The 15,257-nt window shown below is 41.7% G+C and overlaps 1 protein-coding gene across 1 annotated transcript in view; it reads left to right on the top strand.

Annotated features, from left to right (window-relative positions):
- MAN1A1 (mannosidase alpha class 1A member 1) overlaps positions 1–15,257 on the top strand; it is a 61,262-nt gene that overhangs the window by 32,930 nt on the left and 13,075 nt on the right. Inside the window, exons 6-9 of the mRNA XM_028723286.2 lie at positions 2,371–2,494; positions 4,148–4,241; positions 9,183–9,298; positions 10,940–11,159. Of these exons, the coding sequence (XP_028579119.2) occupies positions 2,371–2,494; positions 4,148–4,241; positions 9,183–9,298; positions 10,940–11,159 (554 nt within the window). The remainder of the gene's footprint in view (positions 1–2,370; positions 2,495–4,147; positions 4,242–9,182; positions 9,299–10,939; positions 11,160–15,257) is intronic.

Raw genomic sequence — 15,257 nt, forward strand, 5'->3', positions numbered from 1 at the left:
CATAAATACCTGAAGAATTTTAATGAATGCCCCTCTGGCAGGAAGAAAGTGCAGATCTTTGTTTCTGTCCCTCTGGTATTTTCATCTCTTTGACAGTTGAGTTTGCTATCTTTATTTCAACCTATGCATAAAAAATAGTTATTAGTTTCTTGAACTTATCTCATGGTGATGAAAGTAAAATAAATCCCAGACATGAAGTGCTGCACATTTTTCTTCGGGTTTCCAAGTAGGCACGGAGCGGTGTTGATGTATCTCCATTTTGTTGAGAGAGAATAATAAATCATAAGCAGCTATGAAAATATACATAGCTAAAAGTTCAGTCCCATGCATATTTTACCTAGCTGTCCTACTGTATTCAGTGGGCCATAGTCTTAGGAAACATGCACAGGATTGCAGACTAAATCTCTTGCTACCAGTTCTTCTACTGTAATTTATATTTATTGAGATCAGATTTTTAAAAACACTTATACACATAATTTAAGATGGTTTACAACAAATAGATCAGATTCACATTAAAGCCCCGGTAAAGGCAAAATGCATTCAAGAACAGCTGAAAAGAAACAGGAAGCAGAGATAAAACTGTCTCTTCTGATAGTCCATCAGCAAAAGCCAGCTGAAAGAAAAGCATCTTCACAAACCCATGGAAAACAAGAGAATGAACAACCTAGGCTTCAGCAGACAACATGTTGCACAATGTGGGGGCTGCCCACTGAGAAGGCCTTGCTATCTCCACAGTAAAATAAGTCTCCCTGATGGATGGGAGTCTCTCCCATAGCTTAGCAACACACAGGCGAAGGCATTCCATCAGATATCTTAAGCCAGAGCCATTTGGGGTTTTAAAAACCATCTCTGATATTTTGACTTGTACATGAAAATAAATATGTAACCAGTGCAGTTGTCACAGGATAGGTGTAGCCTGATCCAGGGGTGAGCTCCCACTAACATTCTTGCTGCTCCATTCTGGACTGGTTGAAGCTTCCTGCAGTCTGCAAAGGTACCCCTATATAGAGTCCATTGCCATAGCCAGGTCTGATTTACTTTCATGCAAGGATGTACATGATAATATAAGCATATTGAGAATATTTGTTTTGTTGCAAAATAGTGTCTTGGCCAGGATCATTTTTATATCAAGTTTTGCCCAAGGCCTCAAAAACTGAATTCCATTTTGTTCAGCTGACTCTTGAAAGAGGTTGCCTTATTGCTTTCATCAGAAATTTCAAAGTAAACGCATCGTGTATTGAACTTGTGGACCTAGAAATCCTTGGTGCTTTCTATTTTGGAAGTTCTTATTGTTAACCACAATGTAAAATAAGTAACAGAAGATTCACACAGAAAGCTTTTTAATGTAATATTTGGTTTCTATTTCACTGGAAGGTCAAGGCTTTGTTTAACAGCCCATGCTTTGTATCAGGTATAGCATGAAGTATAATATTGTGGTTTAAAGTTTTGAAAAGAGACTCCATTTTTATACAACTTTCTATTTTGAAAATAAACTACATGGATTTTTTGCCATCATAGTTTTAGACACCTTTGAAGAAAAGAAATACGGGTTGCGCATCAGTTGTAGTCACGTCAAGAGTTCACTCACGTGGATAACTGATTCATGAGCATAACTAGCCTGAGATGACAGACTAGTAAGTTCCATGCAAGAGCTGGAAGAGAATACCAAGGATGGATGCTGGTTCAGTTTTCATCGCATAAAGCTGGCCAAGTGTCACAAGGAGTCAACGTCCATTGGGCATAAGCACCTTTGAACTAATTTGGGCTTATTTCATAGGATTGAGGCTGTTAGACAAGTTCACTCAAGGAAACATGTGACAGTAATGTATGGTACTCTGGAGGAAAGAGAAGATCTGCTTGGGAAGGGCTAGTATCTCTAAGCCTTCTCCTTCATGGTCTGTGTATAACGAGCTTATTGCTAAATTGGGCATCCTCTCAACTTGCAATAGTACCAAAGCAGTGCAGATAGGTTAAATGTGCTAATATTGAAAAGGAACTGAATAATACATTTTATTTTGGCTCCATCCTATAGTTACAAATAGCTAATTTAGGTGAACAGCACTCTTTGGAGGGTATTCAGGTTCACATAAAAATGATTTGGTAATGCAGCTCTTCTAAGTATTGTGAACTAGGCATACTCCAAAGGAAGTGCTGCTCTGACTGCTTAACAGCGTTAACAGGAAATAAAAGCAAAGTACATGTGAACATTGAAGAGATGCAAATGTGATTAAATAAGAGACTGCGTATTAGGGGCTTTTTATTGCGTTTAGCATTTAGTATTCAGGGCTTTTATGTTTCTTGTCAAGCTACTACGTAGTTTATGATGTAACTTTTATTTCTCAATCTCACATCACTTTTTTTCCTTTTTAGTGGCATTGGTCGCAACTGGCCCTGGGCTTCAGGAGGAAGCAGTATTTTGGCGGAATTTGGAACTCTGCATTTGGAATTTATGCATCTAAGCCACTTATCTGGAAATCCAGTGTTTGCTGAAAAGGTCAGTTAAGAGTTTTTGCCAGTAGTTGCATCACACTTTTGGAAGTGTGACAATTGCCAGTTGTCGGGAATATCTCCATTTTTGTTCTTTGGATCCTCTGAACTTCTTTTCTGAGTACAAATGATTTGGTTTCCGGCACTTCTTTCAAATGTTTTATGATAGTAGGATGGTAGAAGTGTACACATTTTACGTATCTTAGGTTGACCTTATACTGCAAACAAGGGAGAGAAAGTGTGTGTGGATTTTCTCTGCATTAGGTTTTTTTGTATCCAGCTTATTAGTAGTTTCACGGGTAGTAATCATCCCTAAATCATGTTGTGCTTGCCTGTTATGGCACAACAGTCTGTTTTAGGTGTTGATTCAAAAGAAATGTTTTCCAGCTAACTTGAGTGTGGGATTAAAAACATAGGGCTTATTAGGTATATTTCACCCCATCAGAGGAAGCCCTGTGTAGCTGCTTTTGCAGTAAGGCCTCCCCTTGTGTGCCCCCTGCACCCATGAAATTGGCTCTGAAGTGGTTGGATGATCCCCTAGAGTAGCACATGGGGGGATGGACACCCTTCCGCCTGGCAAGCTGATATAGCTGCTCAGATGAAACATTTGTAATAGCCCAACATGGAACACAACCCATAATTGCCCCTAATACAGTCTGCATTCTTATGCTTCATTTGTATATAATGATAAGCAGTTAACAAATTAGCCTGTTCGTCCAGCCCAGGCTCTTCCACTTCAGGATCAGGGAAACAAACCACACAGGGCTGCTTAGTCCAAAGCAGCACTCTTGGTTTGCTTCTCTCTCTCCCTCTCTCTCTCCAAACCACAATCTGCAACTAAGAACAAACCTTGGCTTCGGGTTTAGAGAGTGAAACAAACGGCTGGTTTGGATATAATGCTAAGCCAACCAGTTTGTGGTTTGTTTCCTTGCTCAACTCAAGGAGCAGCAAAACAGGATTGCTAGGACAGCAAGCAGCTTGTGCACAGGTTATTTGCATTTTTTAACTATAGTTACTGAATACCCAAGTTTAAATGCAGCCATAGGTTCTCAAACATATATTGAGGAGTTACGGAACCAGATTACTTTTCAGCTAATGTTCAACACTAATCTAGCAAGAAGTCATTAATTAGCTACACAAAATAGCTCTGGACAATGTCCATCCCAGTATGGGCTGTGTGTGAGAGTGGGACAGGGGGAGAGTGCAAGCCAGTATAAAATGATGGCTTGAATCCTAACAACTCATCTGTAAATGGAAGAGTTGCTTCTGTTTATATAGGCAACTGGAATCCTGCAGAAGGTCTGGTTGGAGTATGGGCGGGGCAGCATTTTTGTCAATCTCCTCTTCCCATTTTGTTGCTTCTCATGATTTTCCAGCAGATTTTCAAGGGGCAGCAGTGGGAAGGAAAGATTGGCAAAAGCATTTCCTCTTTCCTCCTTCCTTTTCACTGTGGAATGTGTCCCAAAAGCAAAATTCTGCTCATGAGACTGTCAGCAGAAGTTTAGTTAGAATATAATCCAGTACTCTTGAAAGAGTTGCTTCCCTTAAGTTTGAATAGTCATACATTTCTTTTCTTTTTGCAAAGAATAAATTCTTTATGTAAAATACACCAAAAAATGTGCATATGAAACACCATAATTGTTTTTGTTATTTGACATAGGTTATGAACATTAGAAAAGTTTTAAAACGATTGGATAAGCCAGAAGGTCTTTATCCTAATTACCTAAATCCGAGTAGTGGTCAGTGGGGTCAACGTAAGTATATCATTTTCACTAGCGGTATGTAAAGGGAAGTCTTCTTTCTGCACATAACTGTTAGTCTCTTTCTGCACAAAACTGCCCCATTTTGGGGAAGCCTTGCTCCTCTTTTCTCTTGCTTTCTGAGAAGTCTTGCTCGTAGGGTTTTCCCTGCTTTTGCACACACTGTACGAACCTGCTCTTCTACAGGTATGCACACATTTCAGTTATTTTGTTTAAAAACAAAACGTTTAAAAGACTTCTTAAAAAGCTACTTGAACTATATTGTCAATGTGGCTTTTCTTTGTCCCTTCATTATTTGTGTTTGTTTATAAAATGTATACTAAACATACTCTGAACCAAAATAATTATGATAGTTTTGTTTTCAGGAAATAGAAATGCATTTTCATAATTTATAAGTGGTTATAGCAAAGTTGTCCTGTTCATGCAAGCACAATGAGTCTCCCCTCCCTCTCCCATCTCCTCTGGAGGGATTTGGGAACACTCAGAAAAGAAAGGGGGGTTGCATGGGGGAGAAGAGAGAGGGGAAATTATCTTGTGCAGGTGGGACTCGTTTTGTGAATGGGACAATTCTTTTGGACACAGTTCGTTACAAATGCAGCAGTCTTGAGAGCACATGTATCTATTTTATTTGTTAATTATAAATATTTAACAAAAGATTTACCGATACAAAATTTCAAAATTCATAAAGTGTTATTGCAGACACGTTTATTTGATTTGTTGCTCTGGTTGTAAATCTGGATCAGGCTCTGTCTTATTTTACAAATTTCCAAAATCACATTGCCTGGCATTGCAGAATAAAAGCTACAATAACTTGCTTTTTTGACATAGAAACATGCAAACTGGGGGCATGGTAACCTCTCTAGAGGGGAGTAACTGCCTAGTTGCAGATAGAGAGCTGCAGGTCTTTTTGTGCTGTACACCTTTAAAATTTGCTTTTCAAAAAAAGTAATTAAAAAAATAGACTCAGTGCTCAATCATGTCATTTCTCACGCTCCTGTGTTTGCTGATAAATTATGATAATATTGCATTCAGTAGGCTGTGGCCACAAGGTTTGGCTGGATGGCAAATACAGTGGTACCTTGGTTCTCCAACTTAATCCGTTCCGGAAGTCCTTTACAAAACCAAAGCATTACAAAACCAAGGTGCTCTTTCCCATAGAAAGTAATGCAAAACGGATTGATCTGTTCCAGACTTTTAAAAGCGACTCCTAAAACAGCAATTTAACATGAATTTTACTATCTAACGAGACCATTGATCTATAAAATGAAAGCAATAATCAATGTACTGTACTATAAAATAAATAAGACTGTATTGTAGATGATAAAAAAAAAAAAAAAATTCTTACCTGCACTGATTATAGTCATTCCGCAGTCACACAATCAATCAGTAGCTGAACTGGGTTCCACACAGTCACAAAAACAAATTAACCGAAAAAGCCTTAAAAACAAAAACGCAAAATAAATAGCAAAAACAAAAAAACCAAATTTAATCCATTCCGAAAGTCCATTTGACTTCCGAAATGTTCGAAAACCAAGACACAGCTTCTGATTGGTACAGGTGCACCGGAAACAATAGCTGACAGCTGCATCAGACGTTCAGCTTCTGAAAAACATTCGAAAACAGGAACACTTACTTCCAGGTTTTCAGCGTTTGAGAACCAAGGTACCACTGTAGAGATAAAAAGGTAAAACACCTCTAGGCTACAAAACACAAGCTAGATCCTTCTTGTAGTTTGTGGTTGGCAATGGATAATCAAAATGCAATATTCTTAGCAATGAGAAGATAATAAAATAAAAAATAAAACAGCAAACATTTCAAAACAAACAAACGAGGGAACTGGGGTTGTTTGACAAATGAGAGAAAACAAACACAAGCTGAAGAAATGCAACCAGACACATCAAGTGCTTTATAAGAGACAGGACTTCCAAAAGTGTTTCTCATTTTAAGACTTCTCATACACACCAGGAGCCTTCTAGGTAGCCCCGCAGCATGCATGAAGCAAAGTCCAGCTCATCCCTATAAGCCTGTGATTAGCACATGTTTGGTAGGAGGAGATCATGCTAGCCTTCCTCCAGATCCCCTTCTCTCCACACTAGAATTCTTATATGGTATTGTAATTAATAATTGAATCATTGGCCTGGCTTTCTGTGAGACTGTTTGGAGCTACAGATTGGCCTAGATCTGTACAAATATTTTTGGGACAAGCCCATTTGCCCTGTAGTGATTCGTTGCTGCTTCTACCCACTCTAGGCAGGACACAAATCAACCTGATTCAGTTTGGACTTTCGGCTTTGGCTGAATCTGGTGTACACCCTACCTTTTACTAAATACCACCAAAATGTTGACACTGGGCCTTAGAGAATATTGAGACTACAACAATAGCCACTGTGAGGCAGAATATTTTCTACTACAATTAGACTAGCAGTACTATAGTTCCGAACTATTTTATTGCTATTGTTCCTGTACATTTATTTAGCCTTTGTTACTTCAGTTGCAAATTGAAAGTGATTTTCAGCGTCATGGGTCAATTAGATTTGTCTCTAGCAATAATGGATATAATAGCAGGACTTATTATTGATGAGACTCTGCTTGTGCTATTTAGTCTGCAAATGTCAAGAGTTTCTGAGGTAATTCATTTAGGAAACTGCAAAGGTCATTTAAATGCTGCTATTCAGAGATCAACCTTCCATCACAGAGAGTGCACTCATTCTTCTGAGAAAAGCTTCTTTCTTCTTTGTATTGTGGACACTCGTGTAATTAATGAGGTATTTCTTTACTTTAAAAAAAAGTGTTCTGTTTTGTTAGTTCTTCGTAATTCTATCTTGCCATCACAGAACATTTCTTTGGAAATGGATAGCAAAGGTAACATTTCAGAAAACTAAATACCAGGTCACAGGCTGATAGTTAAAGATGCACACTGTAAAGGTGAAACCTTTAATAGGAAAAAGTAGGCCAGATTACTTGTTTGGTTTAAAGCCTTAAAGAGTAAACAAGCATGTCTGTCCTTTCCATTTTGAAGGCATAATTTGGAAAGGAAGAACTTCATGAAGTTAAATAGACTTCTTTTCAGGATATTTGGTATAGGTGTGAAAGGGAAAGCTGCCCCCCATCCCTCCCAGAATAGACATAATCCTCAATTTTCCAGATTTCATTTAATATAAATAAATTTCTGGTCCATTGTTCCAGCAGTATTCTGCTCATTAGCTTTATTCTTCCTTTCACTCACTTTATTCTTCCTGCTCACTTTATTCTTCCTTTCACTGTTTTGCTCTGATTGAAGTCATAGCAATGACTGACATTTAGGAAATCTGTCATTATGGTCAATGACCAGATTTTTTTTTGCAAAAATATAAAATAATATCAACCAAAACAAAATAGATAGCCCTAACAATAAAATCACTAGTAACTGTATCATACTATAAAAGCACCAGACACAGAAAACAAAATGGTGTTTGCTACAATTAGTTCCTGGTGACTAATTTACATGCAGCAGCACAATATTTAGCCACTTTAGAGGAGGTAGATGCACTATGATCTGGAAAAAGCAAGAAAGCATAAAATGTATCGCATCATCCTAGAAATATTCATTTGAAAGGTTCAATAATTTAACCTAAAGGAGAATCAACTTGCAAAATCAAACAACATGACTTAAAATCAAACCTAAAATTAGACTGGTTCACCTTTTTAAACCGATGTTGCGTTTGCAAAGTGAAGGAAGGATTGGACCCTGATTAAAAATCATGACACGAGGCTTTGACCAGCAAGGCTCTCGGAGAAAAGTGTGTCAACCACACCCCTCACCAGGCCATTTTATTAGCAAAAGAATCTTTTACACAGTGCTCGTAAGAACCAATCATATTTCCTCTGAGCATTTGATCAAACCCCACGTGGGGAAAAAGTTACACTACAACACTAATTAGCATGCATATATTTTGGGGTAAATAAGTTGAGAACTACAAAGGGGTGGTAAATAAGTTGAGAACTACAAAGAAGAGTATCTGGCAACCCCGGAGGTCATAAACAATCAGTACACATGATAAGGAGGATGGCCAGGAGGATAGCAATCAATATCACCTTCATGTGAGATCTGTTTCCTGGCCCTAAGATTAACATCCTAAGATTAATATACATTAGAGAGCTGCTTCAAATAAGCTTGCCCACAATCTTTATGGCCCAGGATGCCTGCCTGGCGAAGCAACTGCTGTGCTGCTGTGTACGTGACATGTGAGGGGAGAGAAATGGGCAGTAGGGTCAAAAGGGCCAGAGATGCAGAGGTGTAGATTGATCAAAAATCATATCAAAATAATTTAAACCCAGTCAACGCAATGCTTTCATTGCTGACACAGATGGCTTACTCTATATCTGTTATAATTCCTCATAGCAATCCCACCTGATCACTACATCTCTGGATATTTGCACTCCGACAACCGAGATGATGATATGCATTGCATTTGAACCATCTGTCAGTCCCACCTATAGAATAGAAAGAATAGAATGAGTTCATCAAATCAGGTTGAATGGGAGGGCTTTTAAACTTTATGTTAGGGGTAGAGTGCAGCTAAATGGGCCAAATGCTTGACATTCTTTCATGCTCGCAGAGCACTATATTTTGAAGTAATACAATGCAGAGTGATTGGATTTATATATAATCAGCTTATCAAAAAGTGTTGTTTGTAGAGCACTTTTATTCTGAAGAATGGCTTGCAGCCCAATCCTTTGCATATCTTCTTGGAAGTCAGCCTCACTTTGTTCAATGGCAATTACACCTAGATAAGTGTGCACAGGGTTACAAATTAAAATAATTTCTTGGGTTTTGGGCTTTACTGTGCAAAGAGTTATTTTACAGTTCATCTTTAAAATTAGGTGGGGAGTGTACAGACACTTAAATTGAAGGTAAAATTAGTTTAGAGTGCTTTTCTGTTTGTTTGTTTTCAGATCATGTGTCAATTGGAGGGCTTGGAGATAGCTTTTATGAATATTTGCTGAAGGCATGGCTAATGTCAGACAAGACAGATGAAGAAGGCATGCAGATGTATTATGATGCTGTTCAGGTAAATGAAATATATAAATCTACTTAAGATTTTCTAATATGAAACACCTTCTAAAGAAAGGGGGTTTGCAGCATATGTTAAGAGTCTGGATTGTTTAAATGTTTTAAACAATAAATTTTGAGTGAATAAGTATTCCTTTAAACAAAACTTTTAAGTATATTCATCTACTTTACATGAATGTCATTGTTCCTAATTTATGAATAGACCGTGATTTCGTCCTACATCTGTCTTCACATTGTACTGATTATGTACCTGTGTCTGGTGGTCAGATTCCCAGTTTCCCTCTAGTTGTAAGATTAGCTGAAGCCTATTCATCTGTGAAAAGAGGTACAGTACTAACAAAGCACATAATTTACTCCATGCTTGGCAGTAGAAAAATTCTGTAAATGTAATGGGTTTGACCCATAGATAGACTCTGCTCGCATGCCAAGGATTTCCCAAACTCCTCCCCTCAGAAGCTGCTCCCAGGATCGAGGGTCCTTTTGGAATGGTGTGTGATAGGGCATGAGGGAAGCAGGACTGCTCACACAAAACATCTCTTGAACCAGACCTACATGGTTATTAAACATGTGTCAATTCTGTTTCAAAACATCATGACAGCACATTTTTCAATAGCTTTTATGTTGACAGCATTAGTTGATGGAATGTGTATAGTGGCCTTGCAGGACACCCCCCCCCCCAATGGCTACAAGGAACAGCAATAACTAAATATTGAAAATCTATTATTTCTGAATGAAGCCCTCACTGGCTGTTGAGACTAAAATGTATCTTTGTGACTATTCAAAGATGGTGGGTTTTTTAAAGCAAAAATAACAGGTGTGTGATATGTGGCAGTCCTGTACTAAATGTAGCCCTTTGCCTCAGGTAAAGGGAAGCATAATAAGTTGGGTTTCCATCTTTTTAAAAAGTTTAATCGGATATGTCAACTAAGCCCATGCTGTACAGAGGCCACTGCATATGTGAAACACTAGTAACATACTGTGTGTGCCAAAATCTGCCCTTGCCATGACAGCTGCTCATTCTTCATGAAATACTATACGAAGCTATGGAAGTTGCTTATGGGGAGGGGGACTGCTGCCAGGCAGACTAAGAAGCCCCTAAATCTTTTCACATTAGAGTTCAAGAATGCTAGAGTAGATACTATCTGGATCTGGCAAGTTGTTTGTTTTAAATATGTCAGTAAGGCCTAGAATTTTGTCCTTTGTCACTATTTGCTTCTGTTCACGTCGCTCCCAGAAAATGTCACTTCAGACAGTAAAGACAGACACAACAAATGTATTCAGCTCCTTTGTACACTCCTTTTCCTCCCCTGCTTTCTATTGATGCAGCCACCTACCTAGCTGGTTTCCTGCTTCTGGTGTATTTAAAGACTATTTTATTGTTTGTCTTAATGTTTTTAGCAACATGCTTCCTTTTTACAACCATTACCGTCTGCTAGCATTTTGGTACAAATTTGTTTTTCATATTGTTCTAATTTGGGCAACGCTTCTAGTTTCTGAGGGAAGCCTTCCTGTCTCAAAACAACTTCCTTGATTCTTCTTGTTAGCTATGACAACATCCTCTGGTACCCTTTCTGATCTGCAGTATGCCTTCCAGCTGAGCGCCTATTTCTAATACAGAAATATTTTTGCATTTTTCTAGTCTATCGAAACCCATCTGCTCCGAAAATCTAGCACTGGTTTGATGTACATTGCTGAGTGGAAGGGTGGGCTGCTTGAACACAAAATGGGCCACCTCACTTGCTTTGCTGGAGGGATGTTCGTTCTGGGTGCAGATGGAGCCCCTGCTGATAAAACTGGACGTCACATTGAACTTGGTGCTGAAATTGCCCGCACATGTCACGAGTCTTATGATCGCACAAGTAAGCATTAAACTTTGTGGAGTAGCTCTTTTCCAGAGGGTTTCCCCCCCCAAAAAAAAAACTTGCCCAATTCTATATTGATGGTTAGTGCTGTGCGTTTTGCTTTCCCCCACCCCAACATAGTTAATACATTTTACTTTTTCTGCATTGAATTTGTGTTACTTGTCACCACAGAATCGCAGACTTGGAGAGTTGGAAGGGTCCACGAGGGTCATCTATTATTTTTACATGCCCTTCACCACCAGATCCCAGAGCAGATTGACGCGCAGCGTAAATTAATAATGCAGAGTCTTCTTCAGTAAAAGAATAAAAGCTTTACCTTGTTAAAACTTGTTTCCAAATAAACAGCATAGTGAACAGAAGATTTAAACTAGCTTCAGAGCATACACAGAGTACAGGCTTCACTTCTGAGTCAGGCTCCATACACACAGACACACACACTGACTGACTGACTGAGTCTGCCTGCAGACAGATACAATACGTATACAGAGAATGAGTCACCCTCAAGATGAGTCACAGTGATTCAGCATGCTAAGTGATTCTGCAGCTTTTCAGCACTTCACAACATTTCTAGACTCCTTTACTGCTTCCCTTACTGCTTCTGCTCTCAAATACCTTTGTCACATGACACAGATTACAGCAATTTAAAATTTAGTATTAAAAACAGTTAAAATAAATTACAGTCAGCAGAGTACAGTGGTATCTCAGTTTAAGAACAGCCCTGTTTACGAACGATTACAAACTCCGCAAAACTGGAAGTAGTTTGAGAACTTTACCTTGGTCTATGTCAGGGAACTGCCATCGGAGGAACAGGTGGTGGAGGGGCTCAGGGAGGCTGGGAGAGACTCAACAGCTGAAGCAGGAACCAGCCGGGGGAGGAGTGGATCTCTGAGGGAATGCGAGCAGGAGGGAGGGCTCAGAGACGCTTCCAGCGAGAACAGTGGGGAGGTATCTGAAGCTCCCATAGGGAGACCCACGCCTCGCCGGAAACTGTCACGCCGTGAGTCCAGAAGACGTGTTTCCGTTAAGGAGCTTTTATGCTGGAAACGATTCCGAAAGCAACCACTGTCGGAATCTGCAAGTGACTAGAGCAGCCATGTCTGAGGGGCTCCGTCACAGACAGAGGTTTGTGAACGTGCACAGACTCTGAGGGACTACGCTTTTACGCACAAGCAGCTCATCATCCCATCACAGCATTCCGACAGTCTTTGTAAGCTGCTGGTGCAGGAAAAGGCATCATGAGTGATCCAGCCGGAACCGGAGAAGCAGGGGTTGGAGCTGGTCCAAGCTTGGAAGAAAGGTACCGAGCGTTGGAGATCCAACTGGCGCTGCAGACGGCGAGGCTTGAGGAGAGAAGGGCGCAGGATGCAGACAAGAAGGGGAAAACCACCCAGTTCACCAGAAAGGTACCAGGATTGGTGCAGAAGTTTGGGGGGGACCCCAAGGACTACCATGCCTTTAGAACAGAGATGCAATATGCTCTCAATGTGCAGTTTGAGGAATTCCCTGACGAGGAATCGCGAGTGGCTTTCGTGATTGGGCATCTTGAAAAGGGGGCGCGGGACTGGGTTCGGCCCCTGATGGCAACGCATAATGACATCCTAAAGGACACAATGAAGTTCTTTCGTGCAATGGATCTCATGTTTTCCAGCGATATTGAGAAGGGAGTGGTGCGCAGACAGCTAATGGCTTGCAAGCAGGGAAGCCGATCTGTCCGTGAGTACTGGACTGAATTCACCATGCTGGTGCACAGATTGGGGTGGGACTTATCGGCGGAACCCATTCAAATGCTTTTTGAAGAAGGTCTTGCTTCGGCGGTGAAAGATGAGCTTTCCCGGGGGCCCAGGGCGGATTCTATGGATCAGCTGACCAAATCTGCGCTGACCATAGGAGCGCGCCAGGAGGCGAGAGCTTTGGAGAGGCGGGAAGGGAAGGGGGAACGTTGCAAGGAGTTCCGCATTCCAGACATTCCAGAGCCAGCTTTCCCGCCGGCAGAGCCGATGGAAATCGGAACAGCGCGCGCGCAGTTTCAAAGCCCAGTGAAGGGGGGAAGAAGGAGGGAAAAGGCGCCCGGAAATGCTATCTCTGCCAACAGCCAGGTCACTTTGCCAGAGTATGCCCCCAGAGGAAGGAATGGCAAGGGATGGTGGGGGCTGTGGAGGGAGGAGTGGAGGAAATACCGGAGCAAGTAAAAGCCAACGCCTGGCTGCCACCGTCGGGGCACAGCAGCCAGGCCAAAGAGCAGTGAAAGTGCCCACGCCAGAACCTCCTAAACCTGCCCTAGTGATAGAAGTGTCACTAGAGTTGCAAAACGGATACCCTCTAAAGATAAAGGCGCTGTTGGACTCAGGCAGCTCCTGCAATTTCATGAGCAAAGAGTTTGCAGCTGAACACCAGATACGGACGATCCCTTTAAGCAATCCCCTGCAGGTGACCACGATCGATGGCAGGGAACTGTTGGGAGGAGAAGTCAGCTTGCAGACCGTCCCAATGATAATGAAGGTGGCAAGGCACACAGAACTGATAGCGTTTAATGTGGCCACCTTGGGAGGGGCTCACATTATTTTGGGGATGAGCTGGCTGGCGTTACATGATCCGCTGGTGGGCTGGCATCAGAGAGTGGTTTCCTTTGGCTCCGCACATTGCTTAGAACACTGCAAGGAGGGAAAGGGTTCAGCAGGAGCCCAAGCTACCCTAGCAGGGACGGAAGTAACGGAGAAAGTGAAGGTACCACGACAATATGCAGATCTCAGCGACGTGTTCAGCGAAAGGGAAGCTGACCAATTACCACCGCATAGACCCTTTGATTGTCAAATCAATTTACTGCCTGGGGCACAGCTCCCTGTAGGCAAGTTGTATGCCATGTCAGACAGAGAGATACAGGTGCTAAGAGAGTTTATTGACAAAAACCTGAAGAGAGGTTTCATCAGAGAGTCAAGAGCGGTGGGAGGTAGCCCAGTGTTTTTTGTGGATAAAAAAAAACGGACAAGCCGAGACTTGTGTGTGACTTTAGGGCCCTGAACGCAGTGTCAGAGCCCCTGGCTTTCCCCATGCCCAGGATTGATGACATTTTGAACAGGGTGCGGAAGGGAAAGATTTTTACAAAGCTGGACCTAAGGGGGGCGTACAACCTGATACGTATAAGGAAAGGGGATGAATGGAAAACCACCATGTTCACCCCTTTGGGGGCATTTGAATATCTCGTTATGCCATTTGGATTACAAGCAGGCTCGGCGTGCTTTCAATCGCTGATGAACCACGTACTAGGGCCTTTGCTTTACAAGAATTGTGTGGCCTTCCTAGATGACGTGTTGGTGTATTCTGAGAATGAGGAGCAACATGTAAGAGACGTCAGAGAAGTGTTGAGCAGGCTGCTAGCCAACCGGCTGTGGGTGAAACTGGAGAAGTGTCAGTTTCATACCAAGGAGGTGGAGTTCCTGGGGTACCGCCTGTCAGACAAGGGATTGGCCATGGATCCCGGCAAGGTCCAGGCAGTGCTGGAATGGAAAACACCCAAAACAAAGAAGGATGTGCAGAGGTTCCTAGGGTTTGGGAACTTTTATCGTAAGTTCATCCGAAACTTTGCCCACCTGACGGCGCCCATTATGGACTGTCTCAGCAGTAAGAAGAAATTCGTTTGGACTGAGGAGGCGGAGCGAGCTTTTGAGGAGCTAAAAAGGGCCTTCGCCTCTGAAGAACAACTTCTGCATGTGGATTTACAAAAAAAGATGAGAGTCGAAACGGACGCATCAGACAGAGCCATAGGGGCGGTGCTTCTTCTGCAGCCAGGGAAGGAGGAATCAGAGTGGAGGCCGTGTGCTTTTTTCTCGCGAAAGCTGAACAAATCCGAGAGGAACTACACGGTGTACGATCGAGAACTTCTTGCTATTCATGAGGCTTTTCGGAGATGGAGGCACCTGCTAATTGGCGCACAACATAAGGTGCAAGTGTGCACTGACCACAAGAACCTAGAGTATTGGAGAACGGCACGAGTGCTCAACCAACGGCAGTTGAGGTGGCCCCAGGAGTTCTCCAAATTTAACTTTGAGATTCGTTACGTGCCAGGCCCAGAGAACGTTAGGGCGGACGCTCTCTCAC

The sequence above is a fragment of the Podarcis muralis genome, chromosome 3 (genome assembly GCF_964188315.1).
Source record: "Podarcis muralis chromosome 3, rPodMur119.hap1.1, whole genome shotgun sequence".
Classification (NCBI taxonomy): domain Eukaryota; kingdom Metazoa; phylum Chordata; class Lepidosauria; order Squamata; family Lacertidae; genus Podarcis; species Podarcis muralis.